Source organism: Eutrigla gurnardus (assembly GCF_963514095.1).
Source record: "Eutrigla gurnardus genome assembly, chromosome: 17".
Lineage (NCBI taxonomy): Eukaryota > Metazoa > Chordata > Actinopteri > Perciformes > Triglidae > Eutrigla > Eutrigla gurnardus.
This window is the reverse complement of record NC_139928.1, coordinates 20,348,838-20,369,810: the sequence shown is the minus strand read 5'-3', so window position 1 is coordinate 20,369,810 and position 20,973 is coordinate 20,348,838. Positions and strand designations below refer to the sequence as shown.

The 20,973-nt window shown below is 41.0% G+C and overlaps 2 protein-coding genes and 1 long non-coding RNA gene across 3 annotated transcripts in view; 1 reads left to right on the top strand and 2 right to left on the bottom strand.

Annotated features, from left to right (window-relative positions):
• The first annotated feature begins 6,317 nt into the window (after positions 1-6,317).
• On the top strand, positions 6,318-12,535 carry LOC311028132 (class I histocompatibility antigen, F10 alpha chain-like). The gene is made up of 7 exons (XM_084032436.1): positions 6,318-6,462; positions 7,837-8,103; positions 9,650-9,928; positions 10,314-10,607; positions 10,912-11,022; positions 11,222-11,327; positions 11,439-12,535. Exons 1-6 carry the CDS (start codon positions 6,405-6,407, stop codon positions 11,299-11,301), a joined length of 1,089 nt encoding a protein of 362 aa, XP_083888562.1. The 5' UTR covers positions 6,318-6,404; the 3' UTR covers positions 11,302-11,327; positions 11,439-12,535.
• The window catches only part of LOC311028142, a 35,732-nt gene continuing 23,874 nt past the window's right edge, over positions 9,116-20,973 (bottom strand). The window contains exon 2 of the long non-coding RNA XR_014598698.1: positions 9,116-9,294. This is a non-coding gene — a long non-coding RNA (uncharacterized lncRNA). The remainder of the gene's footprint in view (positions 9,295-20,973) is intronic.
• On the bottom strand, positions 14,134-16,577 carry LOC311028138 (proteasome subunit beta type-7-like). The gene is made up of 8 exons (XM_084032442.1): positions 16,430-16,577; positions 16,220-16,304; positions 15,796-15,893; positions 15,400-15,540; positions 15,121-15,236; positions 14,934-14,992; positions 14,523-14,674; positions 14,134-14,294 (listed from the first exon to the last, which is right to left on the bottom strand). Exons 1-8 carry the CDS (start codon positions 16,489-16,491, stop codon positions 14,183-14,185), a joined length of 825 nt encoding a protein of 274 aa, XP_083888568.1. The 5' UTR covers positions 16,492-16,577; the 3' UTR covers positions 14,134-14,182.

Genomic DNA, 20,973 nt, shown 5'->3' with positions numbered 1-20,973 from the left:
CCCCCTCTCTCTCCCATGTTTTCTCTCTATCCACCGCTAAATACAAAGGTGTCTAAGCAAGAAAATATTCTTTAAAAAAAAAAGCCTTGATCATATTGTTAAAAAAAGGTCATGCTATAGCATGTCGAAAATTCACGAAAAAGTCAGTCAAGATATATTCATAAAAAAATATTTAAAATTGTTAAAAAGGCATAAAAATCGCTCATCTCGGTTGACGCGCCTAGTCTCAGTGTAGTGAGTCCAAAACAGCCATAAAAAGCCATGATCAATTTTTTCAGGAAAAAAAAAGTCATACTATAGCATGTCGAAAAAAAAGTGAAAAATCGACAAAATTCATAAAATGTTGTAAAAACGATGTAAAAGTCCTAACATATGCTTCTATATCGCGTGTCAATCAAAATCTGAGTGTAGTGAGTGCAAAATAGTTATAAAAAGGCTTAGTCATATTCCCCCCCCCCCCAAAAAAAAGTCATACTATAGCACGTCGAAAATTCACGAAAATGTCAGACAGGATATATTCATAAAAAAATATTTAAAATTGTTAAAAAGGCATAAAAATCGCTCATCTCGCTTGACGCGCCTAGTCTCAGTGTAGTGAGTCCAAAACAGCCATTAAAAGCCATGGTCAACTTTTTCAGGGAAAAACAAAGTCATACTATAGCATGTTGGAAAAAAGTGAAAAATCGACAAAATTCATAAAATCTTGTAAAAATGATGTAAAAGTCCTAACATATGCTTCTATATCGCGTGTCAATCAAAATCTGAGTGTAGTGAGTCCAAAAGAGTCATAAAAAGGCTTATTCATGGCAGGCAGCCAGGTGGTTGAGTGGTTAGAGTGCATGCCGTTTACCCATGTCTGCATATATGCAGCAGCCTCAGGTTCGAATCCCGGCTGGAGATCCTTTGATACATGTCACATCCCCCTCTCTCTCCCATGTTTCCTCTCTATCCACCGCTAAATACAAAGGTGTCTAAGCAAGAAAATATTCTTTAAAAAAAAAAGCCTTGATCATATTGTTAAAAAAAGGTCATGCTATAGCATGTCGAAAATTCACGAAAAAGTCAGTCAGGATATATTCATAAAAAAATATTTAAAATTGTTAAAAAGGCATAAAAATCGCTCAGCTCGGTTGACGCGCCTAGTCTCAGTGTAGTGAGTCCAAAACAGCCATTAAAAGCCATGGTCAACTTTTTCAGGGAAAAACAAAGTCATACTATAGCATGTTGGAAAAAAGTGAAAAATCGACAAAATTCATAAAATCTTGTAAAAATGATGTAAAAGTCCTAACATATGCTTCTATATCGCGTGTCAATCAAAATCTGAGTGTAGTGAGTCCAAAACAGTCATAAAAAGGCTTGTTCATGGCAGGCAGCCAGGTGGTTGAGTGGTTAGAGTGCATGCCATTTACCTATGTCTGCATATATGCAGCAGCCTCAGGTTCGAATCCCGGCTGGAGATCCTTTGATGCATGTCACATCCCCCTCTCTCTCCCATGTTTCCTCTCTATCCACCGCAAAATACAAAGGTGTCTAAGCAAGAAAATATTCTTTAAAAAAAAAAAGCCTTGATCATATTGTTAAAAAAAGGTCATGCCGCATGTCGAAAATTCACGAAAAAGTCAGTCAGAATATATTCATAAAAAAATATTTGAAATTGTTAAAGAGTCATAAAAATCGCTCATATCGCTTGATGCACCAAGTCTCAGTGTAGTGAGTCCAAAACAGCCATAAAAAGCCATGATCAATTTTTTCAGGAAAAAAAAAGTCATACTATAGCATGTTGGAAAAAAGTGAAAAATCGACAAAATTCATAAAATCTTGTAAAAATGATGTAAAAGTCCTAACATATGCTTCTATATCGCGTGTCAATCAAAATCTGAGTGTAGTGAGTGCAAAATAGTTATAAAAAGGCTTAGTCATATCCCCCCCCCCCCCCCCCAAAAAAAAAGTCATACTATAGCACGTCGAAAATTCACGAAAAAGTCAGTCAGGATACATTCATAAAAAAATATTTAAAATTGTTAAAAAGGCATAAAAATCGCTCATCTCGGTTGACGCGCCTAGTCTCAGTGTAGTGAGTCCAAAACAGCCATAAAAAGCCATGGTCAACTTTTTCAGGGAAAAAAAAAGTCATACTATAGCATGTCGGAAAAAAAGTGAAAAATCGACAAAATTCATAAAATGTTGTAAAAATGATGTAAAAGTCCTAACATATGCTTCTATATCGCGTGTCAATCAAAATCTGAGTGTAGTGAGTGCAAAATAGTTATAAAAAGGCTTAGTCATATTCCCCCCCCCCAAAAAAAAGTCATACTATAGCACGTCGAAAATTCACGAAAATGTCAGACAGGATATATTCATAAAAAAATATTAAAAATTGTTAAAAAGGCATAAAAATCGCTCATCTCGCTTGACGCGCCTAGTCTCAGTGTAGTGAGTCCAAAACAGCCATTAAAAGCCATGGTCAACTTTTTCAGGGAAAAAAAAAGTCGAAAAAAAAAGTGAAAAATCGACAAAATTCATAAAATGTTGTAAAAATGATGTAAAAGTCCTAACATATGCTTCTATATCGCGTGTCAATCAAAATCTGAGTGTAGTGAGTCCAAAACAGTCATAAAAAGGCTTATTCATGGCAGGCAGCCAGGTGGTTGAGTGGTTAGAGTGCATGCCATTTACCTATGTCTGCATATATGCAGCAGCCTCAGGTTCGAATCCCGGCTGGAGATCCTTTGATACATGTCACATCCCCCTCTCTCTCCCATGTTTCCTCTCTATCCAGCGCTAAATACAAAGGTGTCTAAGCAAGAAAATATTCTTTAAAAAAAAAAAGCCTTGATCATATTGTTAAAAAAAGGTCATGCTATAGCATGTCGAAAATTCACGAAAAAGTCAGTCAGGATACATTCATAAAAAAATATTTAAAATTGTTAAAAAGGCATAAAAATCGCTCATCTCGGTTGACGCGCCTAGTCTCAGTGTAGTGAGTCCAAAACAGCCATAAAAAGCCATGGTCAACTTTTTCAGGGAAAAAAAAAGTCATACTATAGCATGTCGGAAAAAAAGTGAAAAATCGACAAAATTCATAAAATGTTGTAAAAATGATGTAAAAGTCCTAACATATGCTTCTATATCGCGTGTCAATCAAAATCTGAGTGTAGTGAGTGCAAAATAGTTATAAAAAGGCTTAGTCATATTCCCCCCCCCCCACCCCCCCCCCCAAAAAAAAGTCATACTATAGCACGTCGAAAATTCACGAAAATGTCAGACAAGATATATTCATAAAAAAATATTAAAAATTGTTAAAAAGGCATAAAAATCGCTCATCTCGCTTGACGCGCCTAGTCTCAGTGTAGTGAGTCCAAAACAGCCATAAAAAGCCATGGTCAACTTTTTCAGGGAAAAAAAAAGTCATACTATAGCATGTCGGAAAAAAAGTGAAAAATCGACAAAATTCATAAAATGTTGTAAAAATGATGTAAAAGTCCTAACATATGCTTCTATATCACGTGTCAATCAAAATCTGAGTGTAGTGAGTCCAAAACAGTCATAAAAGGCTTGTTCATGGCAGGCAGGCAGGTGGTTGAGTGGTTAAAGTGCATGCCATTTACCCATGTCTGCATATATGCAGCAGCCTCAGGTTCGAATCCCGGCTGGAGATCCTTTGATACATGTCACATCCCCCTCTCTCTCCCATGTTTCCTCTCTATCCACCGCTAAATACAAAGGTGTCTATGCAAGAAAATAATCTTTAAAAAAAAAAGCCTTGATCATATTGTTAAAAAAAGGTCAAAAAAGGTCAAAGGGCATGTCGAAAATTCACGAAAAAGTAAGTCAGAATATATACATAAAAAAATATTTAAAATTGTTAAAGACTCATAAAAATCGCTTGATGCACCAAGTCTCAGTGTAGTGAGTCCAAAACAGCCATAAAAAGCCATGATCAATTTTTTCAGGAAAAAAAAAGTCATACTATAGCATGTCGAAAAAAAAGTGAAAAATCGACAAAATTCATAAAATGTCAATCAAAATCTGAGTGTAGTGAGTGCAAAATAGTTATAAAAAGGCTTAGTCATATTCCCCCCCCCCCCCAAAAAAAAGTCACGTCACGTCGAAAATTCATGAAAAAGTCAGTCAGGATATATTCATAAAAAAATATTTAAAATTGTTAAAAAGGCATAAAAATCGCTCATCTCGCTTGACGCGCCTAGTCTCAGTGTAGTGAGTCCAAAACAGCCATAAAAAGCCATGGTCAACTTTTTCAGGGAAAAAAAAGTCATACTATAGCATGTCGAAAAAAAAGTGAAAAATCGACAAAATTCATAAAATGTTGTAAAAGTCCTAACATATGCTTCTATATCGCGTGTCAATCAAAATCTGAGTGTAGTGAGTGCAAAATAGTTATAAAAAGGCTTAGTCATATTCCCCCCCTCCCCCCCCAAAAAAGTCGTACTGTAGCACGTCGAAAATTCACGAAAAAGTCAGTCAGGATATATTCATAAAAAAATATTTAAAATTGTTAAAAAGGCATAAAAATCGCTCATATCGCTTGATGCACCAAGTCTCAGTGTAGTGAGTCCAAAACAGCCATAAAAAGCCATGATAAATTTTTTCAGGAAAAAAAAAAAGTCATACTATAGCATGTCGAAAAAAAAGTGAAAAATCGACAAAATTCATAAAATGTTGTAAAAATGATGTAAAAGTGCTAACATATGCTTCTATATCGCGTGTCAATCAAAATCTGAGTGTAGTGAGTGCAAAATAGTTATAAAAAGGCTTAGTCATATTCCCCCCCCCCCCAAAAAAAGTCATACTTTAGCACGTCGAAAATTCACAACCGCAGTTTTCGTGACTTCTTATTGACTTTCTCTTCCGTGTTTCTCATCTGCTCGTACCGCTGCTCTGACTCTGCACCGCGCTACTCTGGACTCTCACTCACGCACTGTAACTCTCGCGAGAAGAGGGTGGAACTACTTTCTCTTTCCTATCATGCATATAATACAACAAATAAGGACTGAGTGTGTGCAAAAATAATATTATTGACAGAATAATAAATTAAAGAGGGTGAAATAAATTAAAAAAATATTTTAAGGGAAATAACAATATTATCTGTTTTCTACTGGGTTACATGAGGAGTGGCATAAAGTCACCCAAGAGCAATGTGAGAGACTTTCTTCTACATTCTATACTATTACTTGTTTAGGACTTCTTCAACATTCTATACTACACGATTACTTTTTTCAACATACTGGACCATGATTTTTTATTACTTTTTTCAACATACTGTAGCCTACCATGACTTTTTTATGACTTAGTTACGACTTTTTTCAACAGGAGTCGCTTGTTTTCCTCACCCTGGGAGTTGACAGGCTCAGTGAGGACCAGTTTATAGGTGTAGAGACCAGAGAAAACCTGTTTTTCATAATATGGGACCTTTAAGGATATTGATTATTGGCATGATGACTTCAGTCTTGGTCAACTGTTACAGTTTATTGTTATGAAGGATATTGATTATTGGCATCTCTATGATGACTTCATTCGTGGTCGATCATTACTTTGTGGTTCAAGAAGGAAAGTCAGGAGAAAACCTCACGTGGTTTCTCAGGAGCTCAAAGGTAGATACATGAAACGTCCACAGGGGGGCGCTGTCACGCTGCTGACTTCTCTGTGAAGATAAACTCTGGTATTGATCAGCTGTGATGAACTCAGGTATTGATCAGCAGTGAGCAGGAGGAGCTTTTGTTTAAAACTCAATATCATGAACAATATAAACACATTGTCTGGATAAAAGATGGGCCCATATCGATTTGTTGATGATTAACAATTTTGTAATGGTATATAATACTGTATTCATCATATATAATACTGTGATAACAATAACACGCATAATACATTCATTAACATAAATGACATGGCATTAATGCTAAATAATATAGTATGAATCATGAATGACACTGTCCCAGTTAAAGAAGTGAGAACAAAGGAGGAGTTTCCTTGTGAAACGGAAGTCTCTCCTCTTTTCTAAAGTGCTTCAACAACAACTAGTGAGGCTGAAACAGAGTCCAGACGCTGGTCTTTGATCAGCAGGAGGTTAAATGCTCCTTTCAGGTGCGGACAGCGTTGAGAAACCAGAATAAAGGCTCTCCAGCGTCCTCTCACGCAGGCTGAAATAACATCGCTCCACTTTAACTTTCGTTATTAACCTCAGTGGCTCAGTCTTACCCGGCTATTAGTGACGTCGGTGCTCAGCTAAAATCCCATTGGCTCAGACGGAGGGTGAAGTCAGCGCTCCTCCTGGTCTCAGCCTCACTTCAGCCCGGATAGAGCAGCAGCTCGGACGTCATCACTTTGCCTCCACAATAATAACAAGTGAAGAGTTGAAGACAGCTTGAGAAGGACAGGTGACGATGGAGACGTGGACTGTGCTTCTTCTCCTGGCCGTCGGCCTCCACAGCGCGGCCGCAGGTGAGTCCACACTTTAGTTGTTGGCTTTTAAGTTGCTCGCTTGTAACAGAAGAACTGCGTCATGTCTTTAAGCCCTGTTTATATGAGCCGACGCTTCTTTCGGTCGTCTTTGGTGTTCAGCTCCAGGACTTCCTCCAAGTTCGGGATGAAATGTGTCTCCACACTGAAACACTCGTCTGTTTGAATGTAGTACGTCACTACTGAGTTGGTTTGGTCAGATCTGAAGCTGTTTAGTAGAACGTCACTCACAAATCATCCGTATTAGCACATATTATCATATTACATATATATCATATCAGAGTGTATACATATTGTGTGATAAGTAAGAAGAAATCCAGGTGAAGAAATGACAAAGTTTGAGGTCATTCATGAGCAGCGTCTCCATTACATAGTTTGTCCTCCAGAGGGAGCTATTTCATGTTTAAACAACAGCAGCTAATGAATCTGTATGAAGTCTGTTCATGTTATGTGTTTATATTAAAAATGCTATCGGCTGATGTAGAACAAATATTAATATATCAGAATATTCTGGAATATAAAGCTGAGAGGATTTGGTTTCACACAACATGTTGTTTAACAACGATGTTGAGATTTAACTTCAGTTTACAGAAATCAAGATTTATGAAAGTGAGGGACAAACGGTCAGATTTGGTTTCTTGGTTCTTTCTGTATTTAAAAAAATAACTTTTATACTCAAACATCTGAAATCCACAAACACTCTGACGACAACATCAAACAAAATAAAACCTATTACTGGAATATGAAAAATAACAAACAGCAATAGAAGAGAGAGAGAAGCTGCTGTTTTAGCAGAAATTCATTATTTCAAACCTGAGAAGAAGAAATGTAAGTTTGATCAAAGTTTAAAGTATAAAATATAGACCATAAGGGAGTTGTATAATAATATGGAAGATGTTTGAATCTGTTGAATCTAGAAAATTAAAGATCATCTTATATTTCAGTGGGAGGTTTGTGATTTCAGACTTGAAACTAATGTGATGATGAGGAGTGTAAACTACTTACGATGCTTCCTGAAGAAGAAACCACTCCACCAACTGGAAACTAAACTGGACTTTCACTTCACATGGAGATGAAATCAAATGAACAACGCCTCTTTCTACAAACTGCTTTCTGTCAACCAAAGTCAGGAACACAACTGACCTAAATATGAGACTCCTTCACTATTTCATATCAGAATAAACACAGTTTTCAAGACAAAAGCACCAGAAACATGTTTGTGTTTGTTGAGTACAGCAGATATTATCAACGTGTATTGAATGTAGTTCTGTTGGATTGTGTGTGCAGGAAAACAACATTGTTCAGTGATTTGTTGAAGATAAAAACTGAGATCATGACGTTCATCTTGTGTTGCAGAGATTCACTCGATGAAGTATTTCTACACGGCGTCCTCTGGAGTCCCAAACTTCCCAGAGTTTGTGATTGTTGGGTTGGTTGATGACGTTGAGATGGTTCACTATGACAGCAACACCATGAAAGCAGAACCCAAACAGGACTGGATGAGCAGAGTCACAGAAGAGAATCCTCAGTACTGGCAGAGTCAGACTGAGCTCTTTGTGGGTCAACAGCAGGCCAACAAAGCCAACATTGAAATTGCAAAGCAGCGCTTCAACCAAACTGGAGGTTTGTTTATGTTTGACTTTATTCTGACAACATTTGGTTCATACTTTCATCCTGTATTTTAATAAACACACACACAGTCAGACAGGAACATGACTGAGACTACTGGATGCTGCTGGACTACACTGGTTCAGTGTTGCTGTCCATCCCATAATAAGCTCCAGAGGTCTACTGACCTGAGAGCAGGTCCAGTGAGCGTCCCACAGCGAGCTGCTTCACAACAAGTGTGCTGCAGCAGCAGCTTGTTTCAGGACACACAGCTGATGGAGGAACATGAGCGGCTGCTTTCTGAACGGACCAGCAGGACTGGAAACGGGACCCGGGCTGCTTCTGCTGGTCCACATACCAGACCAGGCTCAGCAGGTTTCCATGAAGCGGGCTGACTGGACCTCATGGTCCACGTCTCCTTCAGATCTCAGCGTGTCCATCCCATCAGATATATGACTCACAAATATATGCTAGAAGGACAGCTTAGATTCACTGTCCGTGCCCCAGTGTGTCTGTGCCATAATACACATTTATATAACGCTGGAAGAAGGAATCCACCAGTTGATCAGCTGTTGATCCTCAGAGGAAGTCTTTATTTCATCAATATGTCAAACATTTTCTACTTCCACTTTCTCTAATATGAGAAATGTATGCGTTTCTCTGTTTTATATCATTTTATATTAAATACTGTTCAGTGTTGTTCAGACAAAAGAGTTGAAGATTTCACCTTTAACCTCTCAGAACTTGACGGCATCGTTCTCTATTTCTCTACATTTTACAGTGTAAACAATTTATTGATTCATTGAAAAAAAGTCATGACATAATCAATAATGACCAGAATCATTATTGTGTTATCCTTAAGTATTTAGTAGAACTCCAGATTAGATTAGAATTAATTTACTTTACCAAAGTGTGTCTCTGCTGCAGCTTTTCATTCAAAGTTAAATAAAGCAAAATGTCAAACTCAAGTTATTTAGTTCAGGTTTCTCAACATGAGAAGTTTTCTATTTCTCAACATTTTTCAGTGTTAATAACTTATTGATTAATTGAAAAAAGGTTGTGAGAGAATCAATAATGACAAGAATAATTAGTTTGAGTCCCAAATATGGAGGATATTACAGAGTATTTAGTGTATTTATGCCACAATAAATTAATCGGCTGGTTGATCAACAGATAATCAGATTCAAGTCTTTTATTAAGAAAAAACTAACATTTTCTCTAATATGAGAATGTTGATTGATTGATTTGTCTTTATGGATTATCAGAAAAAGAAAATAGGATCACATGTCAAAGTGAAAACACGTATTTCCATCGTGATCCAAAGATGTTAGAAGACAAAGTAAACACAAAGAAGACATTCAACATAAAAACGACATAAAAAGTTAAAATATATTTCATCACCTGTTAGAGAAATAGAAAAACATCTCCAACACAAACAAGGACAAATAACATCATCATCAATCAATCCATAATCCATAAACTCTCTCTCTCTCTCTCTCTCTCTCTCTCTCTCTCTCTCTCTCTCTCTCTCTCTCTCTCTCTCTCTCTCTCTCTCTCTCAGGTGTCCACATTTACCAGAACATGTACGGCTGTGAATGGGATGATGAGACTAATGAGGTTAAAGGTTTTTATCAATATGGTTATGATGGAGAAGACTTCATAGTGTTTGACCTGAAGACAGAGACATGGATCGCTCCAAAACAACAGGCTCTCCTCACCAAATACAAGTGGGATCTTAATAAAGCTCAGATAGAACAGAATAAACACTACCTCACCCAGCTTTGTCCTGATTGGCTGAAGAAGTATTTGAAGTTCGGGAGCAGCTCTCTGCTGAGAAAAGGTAGAATCACATGACCTGATGTGGTTTCATGGACACCATGTTCATGTTCCTTCTTTTGTTTCTAACCGACAGTAACATCACACACACACACACACACCTTCATCCCTCTGCCTCCTGTCTGTCTCAGTCCCTGTCTCTCTGTCTCTGTCTCACCCTCTGTCCTACCTTCCTCATCGATGTCTCTCCTCTTCATCAGTCTCATTATCTCTTCTGTCTCTTCTTTTCTCACTTATCTTCACATCACAGTTATTTACATTGAATACATACAAACATAAATGGTGTATGTGTCACTAAGGCATTTCAGATACATCAGACATGATCATTAATACACAGCAGATCATAATAATAAGGATAAAGAACCTCTAACCCGTCTCTCTCTCCTCAGACCTTCCCTCAGTGTCCTTCCTCCAGAAGACTCCCTCCTCTCCAATCAGCTGCCACGCTACAGGTTTCTACCCTCAAAGAGCCGAACTGTTCTGGAGGAGAGATGGAGAGGATCTCCATGAGGACGTGGACCTCGGAGAGATCCTCCCCAACCACGATGGAACCTTCCAGATGAGTGCCGACCTGAAACTCTCAGTGGCAGCTGAAGACTGGAGCAGGTACGAGTGTGTGTTTCAGCTCTCTGGTGTGAAGAAGGACATCGTCAACACACTGGACGTCATCAGGAGCAACAAAGGTGAGACTGAGACCAGAAGTGATGAGAAACATTATTAGAAACATAATAATCAAACCACAGTTCAGAGGTCGTAGGCGCCGTATTGAATGAACTACTGGTCAGTTTTAGAGGATGAGTAGAATGATTTAATAACTGGATGAATGTATGGATCTGTCAGGAGATCAGTCAGGATCACGTTTTCAAAAGGACCAACAAACACACTGAATACAGGATTGTGGTCTGGTTGACAAATGGAGGTTCTTCTCCTGGAACCTGCTTCATCTGTTCAGGTTGTGACTATTTCCTCTTGTTTTGTGCTCAACAGAGAAGCCCACTGACATGACCACCGTCATCATCGTCATCATCGCTGCAGTCGTACTTCTTGCTCTCGTCCTCGCTGCTGGGATTGGATTCGTGGTTCACAAAAAGAGGAACTGTAAGACCCAAACGGAGACGTTGTCTCATCTCTTCTTGAGTTCAGGCTTTGAGTTGGTGACTTTATCCAGCAAACTTCAACTTCAACTCTTTTTGTTGTTCTCCAGATCCACTCCTTCCATCATGACCTTTCACAGTAAAAGCCCTGGACATGTCATATCCACAGGAAGGATTTCACATGTTCATGTTTTTTGTTGCAGCCGATTGTCATCAGTGTCCTGACAACAACTCTGAACCTGAAACTGAGAAACTGAAGGACAATCCTGAACCCAGACCCTAAAGGACCAACTCAGCACCCTGCACACCGTGAGTATCTTCACATGGAACATGGACTCTTAGAAATGCTGACGTGACTGAACCGTGGACACTTGAGGTCTAAATGATTCTGTAAATATGGTTTCCTCTTTGTCTCTTTAGGTTTATGGATAAATATTGGACTTGATCAAGGAGCGGTGCCGCCAGCTTCTCCTCCGTAAACTGGGAACTCATCGCTTCTTCATCGTTCACGTCATGAAGCGTTGAATCAGGGTCGGGAATCTAGTGGTAGATGCTCATCCATTGGAATACAAAGAAAATGAGTTAAATTAATACATTCATATTTTACAAACACGATCAAACACAAACGCTGACATTAAACTATTTGGATCATTTTGTTTCAATTTACAAAAATGTAATTTCCTCATTAAAACCAAACGAGGAGGATTTGTGTGTTCATCTCCAACAAATGCAGCAGAGATGCTCGTTAACACTTCTGCTGTCGGGCTTTCCTGGTGAAATCAATATCGGGACACAAATGTAAATTCAGTGTAATGGTTGTCCCTGTGTCGGTGATAAACTGGCCTCCAGCTCTACCCAGAATGCACTGGGGTTCACTCCCGTCTCCCTCAGTGACTCAGCAGGATGAGCTGGAGAGGAAGTGGATGGATGGAGTTTGTTTATCACAACATGAAACAAACGATGATGGGTTTTATCAAAACGCCGACACACACACACACACATACACACACACACACACACACACACACACACACACACACACACACATACACACACACACACACACACACACACATACACACACACACATGATAGACTTCAGCATTGACTCTCCGGTTGTGTAAATGTTTTGCTTGTTTATTTCTTTAAAACTAAAGATCTTGTTTTGATTCTAAGCAGCGAATAAATAATAATTTATGTCCTTGAGGGTTTTTTTCTTTCATATTATCTTTTGACGTTTTAAAACAATATTGTATATAAATTTAAGCTGAGATCCTAAAAGGCTTTCAGGTTGCTTGAAGCTTTGAAGCAAACTGGTTGACATGTTCTTCTATATGTGGTGGAGCATCTTGGGGACGTTTTCTCTCTTAGTTTGTAGAAATTGAACAGCGATGTTTAAAATCTCTTCTTGTGTTCGGGGGTCATAGAGGTGGTTTAAGTAGAATAAATGTCAAATATTGTTTCACACCGTTTGTACTTTTGTGTTGCTTTGCAATAAATTGCCCAATAATCCACAATCCTGCGTCGTGTTGTGATTCCAGTCGCTCTGATCAGCTGAATATTCAGGATTCACTTCTGTCACAGAGACTAACTGGACGCGTCTCCGACCGAGAGATGGAAAACTAAAGAGCAGGAAGAACTCAAGTATTCCTGCAAACCTGAGATTCTTCACAGAGTTGGACTTTTTACACAACAAGAACACAAATGGCATGATTGTGTTTGTTTGTGGAGCCATTTTGCATCCCCTCCCTGTCGTCTGGTTTGTTGCTTTCTCTAAGAAGAAGAAGGTCTAACAGAACATTTCAATGTGTTTTCCTCCATGGAGGCATATTAGGTTTATTCATGTAAAAACAGAAAAAGTGATGATTCCTGTTATTTCATATTCCTCATCGTGTGTGTGTGTGTGTGTGTGTGTGTGTGTCTCTCTGTGTGTGTGTGTGTGTGCGTGTGTGTGTGTGTGTGTGTATGTGTGTGTGTGTGTGTGTGTGTGTGTGTGTGTATGTGTGTGTGCGTGTGTGTATGTGCGTGTGTGTGTGTGTGTGTGTGTGTGTGTGATCCAGCTAGTCTCCAGTCTACTGTGTCTTGCTTTGGTTTCCCTGTAGAAACCTGTTGCACTGAAATCTGCCTGGCAACTGATGACATGACAACAACCAGGAAGTTCTCCAGGCTCCTCTGAATCCGCTTCACTCGATGTACTTCTACTTTATAAAACACCACAGATACGTACTATATATCATTAATGTTGGTTTTTACTGTATTTCTATTTTAATATAATTAACTGAACAACATTTGTGACCTTCAAAGTTTAACTGAAGTGCAAGAAAACAAACTTCCGATCATGAAGACAATAAACCTGGAAAACAAAACCTACGCTGCCGAGTTCTGCATGGAAACAGATGACATCACAGCCGTCCTGACAAACATGGTGTTGCATTACCTACCTTTATTATACTTTATAGTATAAATAGACTATTGTGACATAATTGAGAGTATGTGACATGTATGTATGTTTAGTATTATGGTGTTATTAGTTGGATATACTTTAGAAATCTCACCAGACAGGTTTAGTTGTGGAAAGGAGGTTTGGTACTTCCTGTGTGTTTGTGATCACATTTCACGCCCAGAGATAATGAAACACATACTTCTCAGCTCAACATAAGAAAAACCCCAAAGTACTATTTATATTTTACACCATCAATAAAGATGTTTTACTAGAAAAGATAAACCCTAACCCTTATTATCTGGTGCTATCTGGTCAAACAAAAAAACGTTACCAATATTGGATTGACAGGATGTTTGTATCACTATGAAGATTTTCTTTAGATATTTAAATAGAAAACAGACAAAAAAATGTAATATATTCATAATTTTGATCATATCCAGCAGCCGGTGCGCCCCTTGGTCCCTACAGATGCAATTTGCCTGGCTATCAAACCCAACAAACTCAACAGTGCAACAGTTTTGCCTAATTCAGTGTTATTTTTCTGAAATGATTATTCCATATTGTAAAAATATGAGTCTTCTCATTATGGCCTAATAGCAGCACAGAAACCATGATGACAATGCTGATCACATGTTAGATGCTACTCATATTTAAAAAGCTGGAGACCAACGATGAAATGAAAGTCATTTTATTGTTAAAGGCTGTGACTGTGTGTCGTGGCTCAGGCTGTATCCATCTGCTGCACCGTCTCCTGGACCACCTCCAGCTGGAGGCGGACTACGGCCTCGGTCAGAACCGGGGTCGTGCCCGGACCGTATTTGTATCTGCTTTTCCTAGGAGAGGGTAAGAGATGGAGGTTGATCAATCAAAAGTCAAGTCTATCGATGGAGCTGTGATTTCAGACAGACGGTCGGCATCACGGATGAAAACAGGCGTCTAAGAGAGCGGTGTCGGCGTGACGCCATGCTGGCTGGACCTTTTCACACAGACAGACATGGTTCAACACCACATCTCTTCTTTGAAGGCTCTATCCAGACAGCAGATCTGGATTGAAGTCCTACCTGTTGTCTTTGTACTCTGAGACCTGGTAGGGTCTGACGTAGTCCACTCCTTGTTTAGTGATGACACAAATGTCAATGTTGTTGCCTGAGCCGAGGTCACTCATGATGCCTGCATGGATGGCAACACGCACCAGCTCCTTGGCCTCGTCCAGCTGAGAGTTAGGAGTAATGAGGGGAACGATGGAGAAGAGTTTTAAAACACACCTAAATACCCACACTAGTGCAGTCTTTCTATCTGGTCCATAAGGAGGGAAATTCATGGCGTTCATCATGTTTTACAGAGGCTCATTTGGCCTACAGTCCCAACACACTGCAATATTATTATTAGTACTTTGTGATCGTGTCTAAACGATCCAGACGAACAGATATGAAGATGATATTTAATTAACAACAGCTGTCCAGGTGGCTTACCTCCAGGTCGGGTTTGTACCCGTCCTCTAGAATCCCAAGAGCAGCCAGATCACCAGATCCTGCACGAAGAAACAGATTGGATGAAGTCTGAGAGTGAAACATTCACATTTTTACAATTTAAGGCACTTCAGCTTTGGCTTCACTTTTCCAAACTGGAGGACCCGCCTGAGTAACGTCACATACATACCCATGGCAAGGTAAGGCATGGTATTGACACTCCCATAGGGCCCCACCGTGTACAGGTGGTTCCCGGTGTAATCTACTCCTCCCAGGATAAGACTGGCACCAATCTGGCCGTGATACCTGAGGGGGAAACCGGATTAACACATAGTTGTTGTAATGAGTTTAACTCATTCACACACCTCAATACAAGACAACAACATTTAAAATCATTAGTAATATAACGTTTAATAAAACCAGATCCTTTATTAGACCCTTTAATAGCTTAGCGTTGTGCAACACACACCTGTACAACATATCCTGTAGTATGTTGACGGCCATGACGATACGAGGGTTCCTGCCGCTGTTCAGAGAGAAGATGGCGAGGTTGGAGGAGAGGAGCGCTGTGGTCTTCTCTGTATCTGCTGCTGTTCCTGCTCCACAGCAGCTGCACGGAGAGGAAGGACACACATTGTAAATGAAGAGACGAGGGGAAATAAAACAAGCTGAAGGAATTCAGTGAAGCCGCACGGCATTCTGGGATGTGGAGGAAATCATTAAGGAGGCAGTTTATGGGAAAATGTGCACCGAACAAGGAAATGACACGTCATCATCAGGATGCGTTCCGTATCTCAGACTGGTACCAGAGAGTATTTACAGGACATTTCTATGTTTTATACATATATATCTATAAGACACTTACTATATATTCGGAGCAATGTAGTGGATCTTGGCACACATCTTGTCGGCCACCACTTCACTGGAAGTAGCTCTGGTGTCTGCTCCCAGCACCACCCCATCCTGCACCAGCACACATGGGTCGGCTTGAACCAAGTTCATCATGACATCACCACACAACCACCCTCTGGCTGCCCTTGAGCAAGGCATTCAAGTCTCAGTCTCCAGCGGTGGATGACTGTGAATGCAGCTCCCATCATTGCATTAACTGTATGTTGTGATCAAAGTTAAGCCTGGTGGCGTGCAGGTGAGAACAGGAACGTTTCATTGTGTTTGTAAACTCTGCTGGTCTGTTCAGTGATGCACTGATGGAGTTAAAGATCATTCTGGTATACTATATATATATATATATATATATATATATATATATATGGAAGCTTCATACTCGCCTTGAACACCAGTCCTGCTATGGTGGTGCCTGTTTTCAGGGGTTTAGGTGTCTGTCCATCAAAACGAGCCTCCAAATCAGCGTTCCTTGATCAACATCAGGGACATTTTACTTTCACTTTTGATCGCGCTGACAGCTCACTTTAATTCGGTGTAATCGTTTCTTTCTTGACACAGTCAGCTGCTGAGAAGTCACAAACAGAAGCTCATACCTGTCGGCGTTGTCGAAGTTAAAGCCAGCTGCAGGAGTTTGGAGGACATTTGATAGCGCCATGCTGGAGAGGTACCGGGCAGAGCGACGCTTCTCTGCGCGTCCCGATGCGCCTGGGGTCGCTGTTCCGGCTTCAGCGTCACCTCTCCTTCTTCTCTTTCGGTTCTGGAGTGAAAATGGAGAGACGCTGCTCGGACTGGCGGGTGAAAGGAGTCAGCACAGGGGTGAGTAGACCCGGACCGCTTCACTGGTCTTTATCGGGACTCCTGAGCAGCACTGAAGCTCATTCAACGACCGACTGGATCGAGAAAAAAACAACGTGGGATCACAGCGACTGTACAACTCGCGGGTTTATTATCAGTCAGTTGTTTCCGTGTTTGAACGAGTTTAGTCTTTATATCTACAACAAACTATATTCATTTAAAACCAATTCCTTGACAGAACTCTAAATCCCATAATTCATAGCCTTGCTCCGTCTGCTGGATGGACAGGAAGCCGTGAGAAAGAAGACATGTCTGTGACGCTGCTTCACCCAGTTTAACATGGCAGTACTTCCTCCAGGCTGGAGGATGAACACGTATCTCCAACCACACTCTGCTCCTCTCCCCTCCTCAGACCACCATCCTGGCTGCCACCTTTGATGGGGGGGTCGTGATCGGCTCAGATTCCAGGGCCTCCATGGGAGGGTGAGGGTGCAACACTGAAGTTGACTTGATTGTGAATCGCAGAGGTCTTCAACGTTTTTACGGCCAAAAAACCCTATTATACATCTTATAAAATGATGTATTACAATATTATTATTAACATATTAATGTGTAGTGCAGCCCATAGTACTGTGTATACAAGTATGATATCTCAGTTGTTTTGGCCAGGATAATCGTGACATGACATTTTCACATCGTCCCATGCAAACTCAGACTAGAGGTACTGGATTTCTGATGTCACTGTGAGTTATAATGCAGCAATATGTTGAAAATCTATCCTGTAGACTTCGGCCAATCACATCGTGTCATTCGATTTAAAGTTCCCACATCAAGCAGAAGCTTAAATTTTGGATAAAAACCACATCAATCAGGCACTAAATGAAGACTGGATTTTGGTTAAAAAAAGGAAACACGAGGACGATGTGTTGTTTAAGATATCTACGTTTAAACAAAACATTTTTATTCAGCGCATTACTTTGAATAGAAACTCTTTTCTTTTAGTTGACAAAAGAAGCTGAAGGTCTCAAATGGTTAAAGTGTCCAAAACAGTTATTTTCTCTAAATAAAATACAGCAAACCTGAAGCTCATTTGTCTAAATAATGATTTAAAGCTGCACTCATCCCTCATTCCAAATCAGAAATGTATCACAGGACTATGTTCAATGTGAACGGCTCACTCGTAGTGATGAACCCACATCGACATTCACACGACTGCACTTTTCCTCAGCTTTAAGGAGACTTTTTTGCCTCTTTTAGCTCATTGTTTTGGTTTAAAGGCACATGACCTCCCCCAGTGAACTACCCACCAACCACCAAACATTATACAGACCAAACGAGTGGATCGTTCAGCAGCTAAACAGTCAGATTCTTTCTCAGGAGTTGGTGGAGACCAAACCGGAGCAAAAAGGAGCGTGAATATCGGACACAAAGCTGCCATGAATGTTTCTCTGTGTGAAAAAGTCATTGTGAACGTGTTAGCCGGAACAACTTTATAAAGTAAATGTTGACGTCGCGTTTCTAGCGTGCTCTGCTGCCCCCAAATGGCCAAAATCAGACACTGCCTTAAAGAACAATCAGAAAAGAACGTTAGAAATCTGAGTGGGTGTTAAACGTCTGGACAGTTTTGCGTAATTGAGGACCAGGAAAGTATCGAGTTTGTCCGCGGCATCAGGAGATTTGCCGCACGGTTTGCACAAGTGAAAAGTGAACTATAGCCATACAAGACGACTGTTTGCACAACTTTATCTCCAATCTGCACGTCCAAATTGAGACTGTTCTGATAATCCGCATTATTTGTATTCCATTAAATGCATTCCATGAGATTCTGTCGTCCAAGACGAACTCACGATGACACGTTCCTAAAATCTCTCTCCCAGTGTCCCACATATACTTGGCATTGGTAAACTAGATGTGTGCAATAATAAGACAAAAAAGGAAAAAAAAACTTGTTGTCCTCCCAGAAGTTGTCCGTTCTTTGACACGAGCGTCTCATCTTGCATTCCTTTGGTTTTGAGCGTGGGGGCTGGATCAGCAAGTAGTTTGTTGCTAAAGCCATCAACTGATACGAAACCAGCACTGAGAGTGACCCGAGCACATCACTGGCAGGTCAGAGTGTTCATCAACTCACTACATGATACTCCTTGTGTAACCTGCAGTGTCAAAGTTCATGCACAATGGCAATAAAAAAGAATAAAAAACAATGGTTGTTTTGTCCATGTTTTTGTGTGTCCTAAACATGGGACCAACTTAAAACTTCTTGATACTATTATACAGAAACAGTGCTAGGTAGTACCTCAAAAGTAACTGTTGACCATGACAAAATACTTGAAAAGAAGTGTGGCAGACTGGCAGAGGGCGAGAACGCCAACTCATTCAAATGTCACTCAGCAGCCGCAGGATGACCTCCAGTGACCTTCAAAGAGGCTGGAAGCTGGCAGCTGGGGTGAAGAGCACAGCAGGACGCTTCCAGACTCCTAAAGGCGGGGCTGTGATGTGATCAAGAGGAAGGTGGACGGTCATAAGTCATGAAGCCAAGCTGTTTTTTATTATTATAATGTGAGTGTAACCCAGTGTGCGAGTTATACCACGGTGTCCGGGGGAGCCGGGGCTGGGGGCGGGCGATCATTTTTTTTTTTGGAGGCGGGCAAAGTTTAAATGCTGATCCTGTCATTAATAGCAACAGCATATGCCTATTATAAAGAGAAAATCCGTTGCACGCACACCATAGGTCTATGTACAATATTTACATGAAACACCCGATCGATCATCATCACATCATACATCACATGAGAAGGGGCGTTCACACCGAACGCGATAGACGCGAATTGAGCGGCGACTACATTGAAAACCAATGTAAATGGCGCGATGACACGCGATTCAGGCGGAGGCGGCGCGAATGGAGCGTCTGGCGCGATGAGACGCGGCGCGAATGGCGCGAATGACGCGAATGGCGCGTCTGACGCGAATGAAGCGAATGCCGCGTCTGACGCGGCGCGAATGGCGCGTCTGACGCGGCGCGAATAAAGTTGAAAATATCGAACTTTTCAGGCGGCATCGCGCCGCGACATCCAATCAGCGACGAGTTCAAGCCGACAGACAGATGACAGAAGGACTCAAGCCCCCGCGCGACACCGGGCAATCGGTCTTCCGTACGCCACATTTCCCACGTCCGCCCGCCCGTCGGACGGGGATTCGGCGCTGGGCTCTTCCCTCTTCGCTCGCCGCTACTGAGGGAATCCTAGATAGTTTATTTTCCTCCGCTTAGTAATATGCTTAAATTCAGCGGGTTAATTGTCTCATCTGATCTGAGGTCGAATGTGGCCCCGACTCTGGGGAGAGGTGCGAGGGACGTGGCTCCCGGAGGAGGCTCACGGACTCTGGCATCGGGTACCCCGAGGCGGAGGAGGAGGGTCCGCCGACGTGACCCGCCGGCTCCCCTCAAAAATGAGCGTCATGCGCGAATGAAGCGAATGGCGCGAATGACGCTAAAAAAGTCCAAAATGATCAAGCGGCGCGATACACGCTTCTGACGCGATTGTATTCGCGTCTATCGCGTTCGGTGTGAACGCCGCATGGCTATAGGCTATAGCTGTACACAGAGCCAAACACGCGATAAGAGCAGCCAGCGGCACCAACCATGAAGCTGCGGCCTGCAGGCAGCGCCCCCACGCTTCAAGCGCCTCCGACGTGCAAGCAGGCAACACTTTTTTCATGAATCACGAACTAAAAATACAATTTTATTTCTCTTATTTTACACCTTTGAGGGAAAACCATGGCCAAAATATAATTAATTTGGCAATCATATCAATATTTTAGAGCTCCCCCCAAATTTCACAAATCATGTTTCCAGGGGAGCTCAGGTGGCCACCAGGGGAGCCATGGCTCCCCCTGCTCCCCCGTAACTCGCACCCTGGTGTAACCCACTAGTTACTATAGAGTTTGGACCAGAGACTAGGTTCGTAGAGGAGGGTTTAAAGAGGAAGTGACAGACACAATAAATAAATGGAGCCATGGCGTATATTTAAAGTAAGTTGACTGTATTGAACTGTATGAAAATAAAATAAAATAAAAATAAAATTCAATGCAATGACATCTGATTGCTCAATGTTTCACAGTCTCTCTTTAATATAAAACCAAATAAAAGTGTCCAATAGGAACCCTAACGTTCCTTTAAATGTTCCTTGAGTGTTCCTTTAATGTTCTTGAATGTTCTTGTTGTTCGTCAGCGCGCTTCAGTCAATTGTGTGTAAGTCAAGTCAGGGGAAAGTTCAAAGAGTCAGGTGTGTGTGTGTGGTGGTCCTACCACAGACACACTCAGTTAGGGTGAAGAAGGGCTGGATGT

Excerpts from the sequence above, each read along its gene's own strand:
- LOC311028138 (XM_084032442.1), bottom strand. The coding sequence starts at position 16,491 with ATGGCGCTATCAAATGTCCTCCAAACTCCTGCAGCTGGCTTTAACTTC. Across the intron at positions 15,237-15,399 it reads CTACAGGATATGTTGTACAG|GTATCACGGCCAGATTGGTG; the intron begins GTGTGTGTTGCA and ends TTTCCCCCTCAG. Across the intron at positions 14,993-15,120 it reads CATGCCTTACCTTGCCATGG|GATCTGGTGATCTGGCTGCT; the intron begins GTATGTATGTGA and ends TTCTTCGTGCAG.
- LOC311028132 (XM_084032436.1), top strand. The coding sequence starts at position 6,405 with ATGGAGACGTGGACTGTGCTTCTTCTCCTGGCCGTCGGCCTCCACAGC. Across the intron at positions 9,929-10,313 it reads CAGCTCTCTGCTGAGAAAAG|ACCTTCCCTCAGTGTCCTTC; the intron begins GTAGAATCACAT and ends CTCTCTCCTCAG. Across the intron at positions 10,608-10,911 it reads CGTCATCAGGAGCAACAAAG|AGAAGCCCACTGACATGACC; the intron begins GTGAGACTGAGA and ends TGTGCTCAACAG.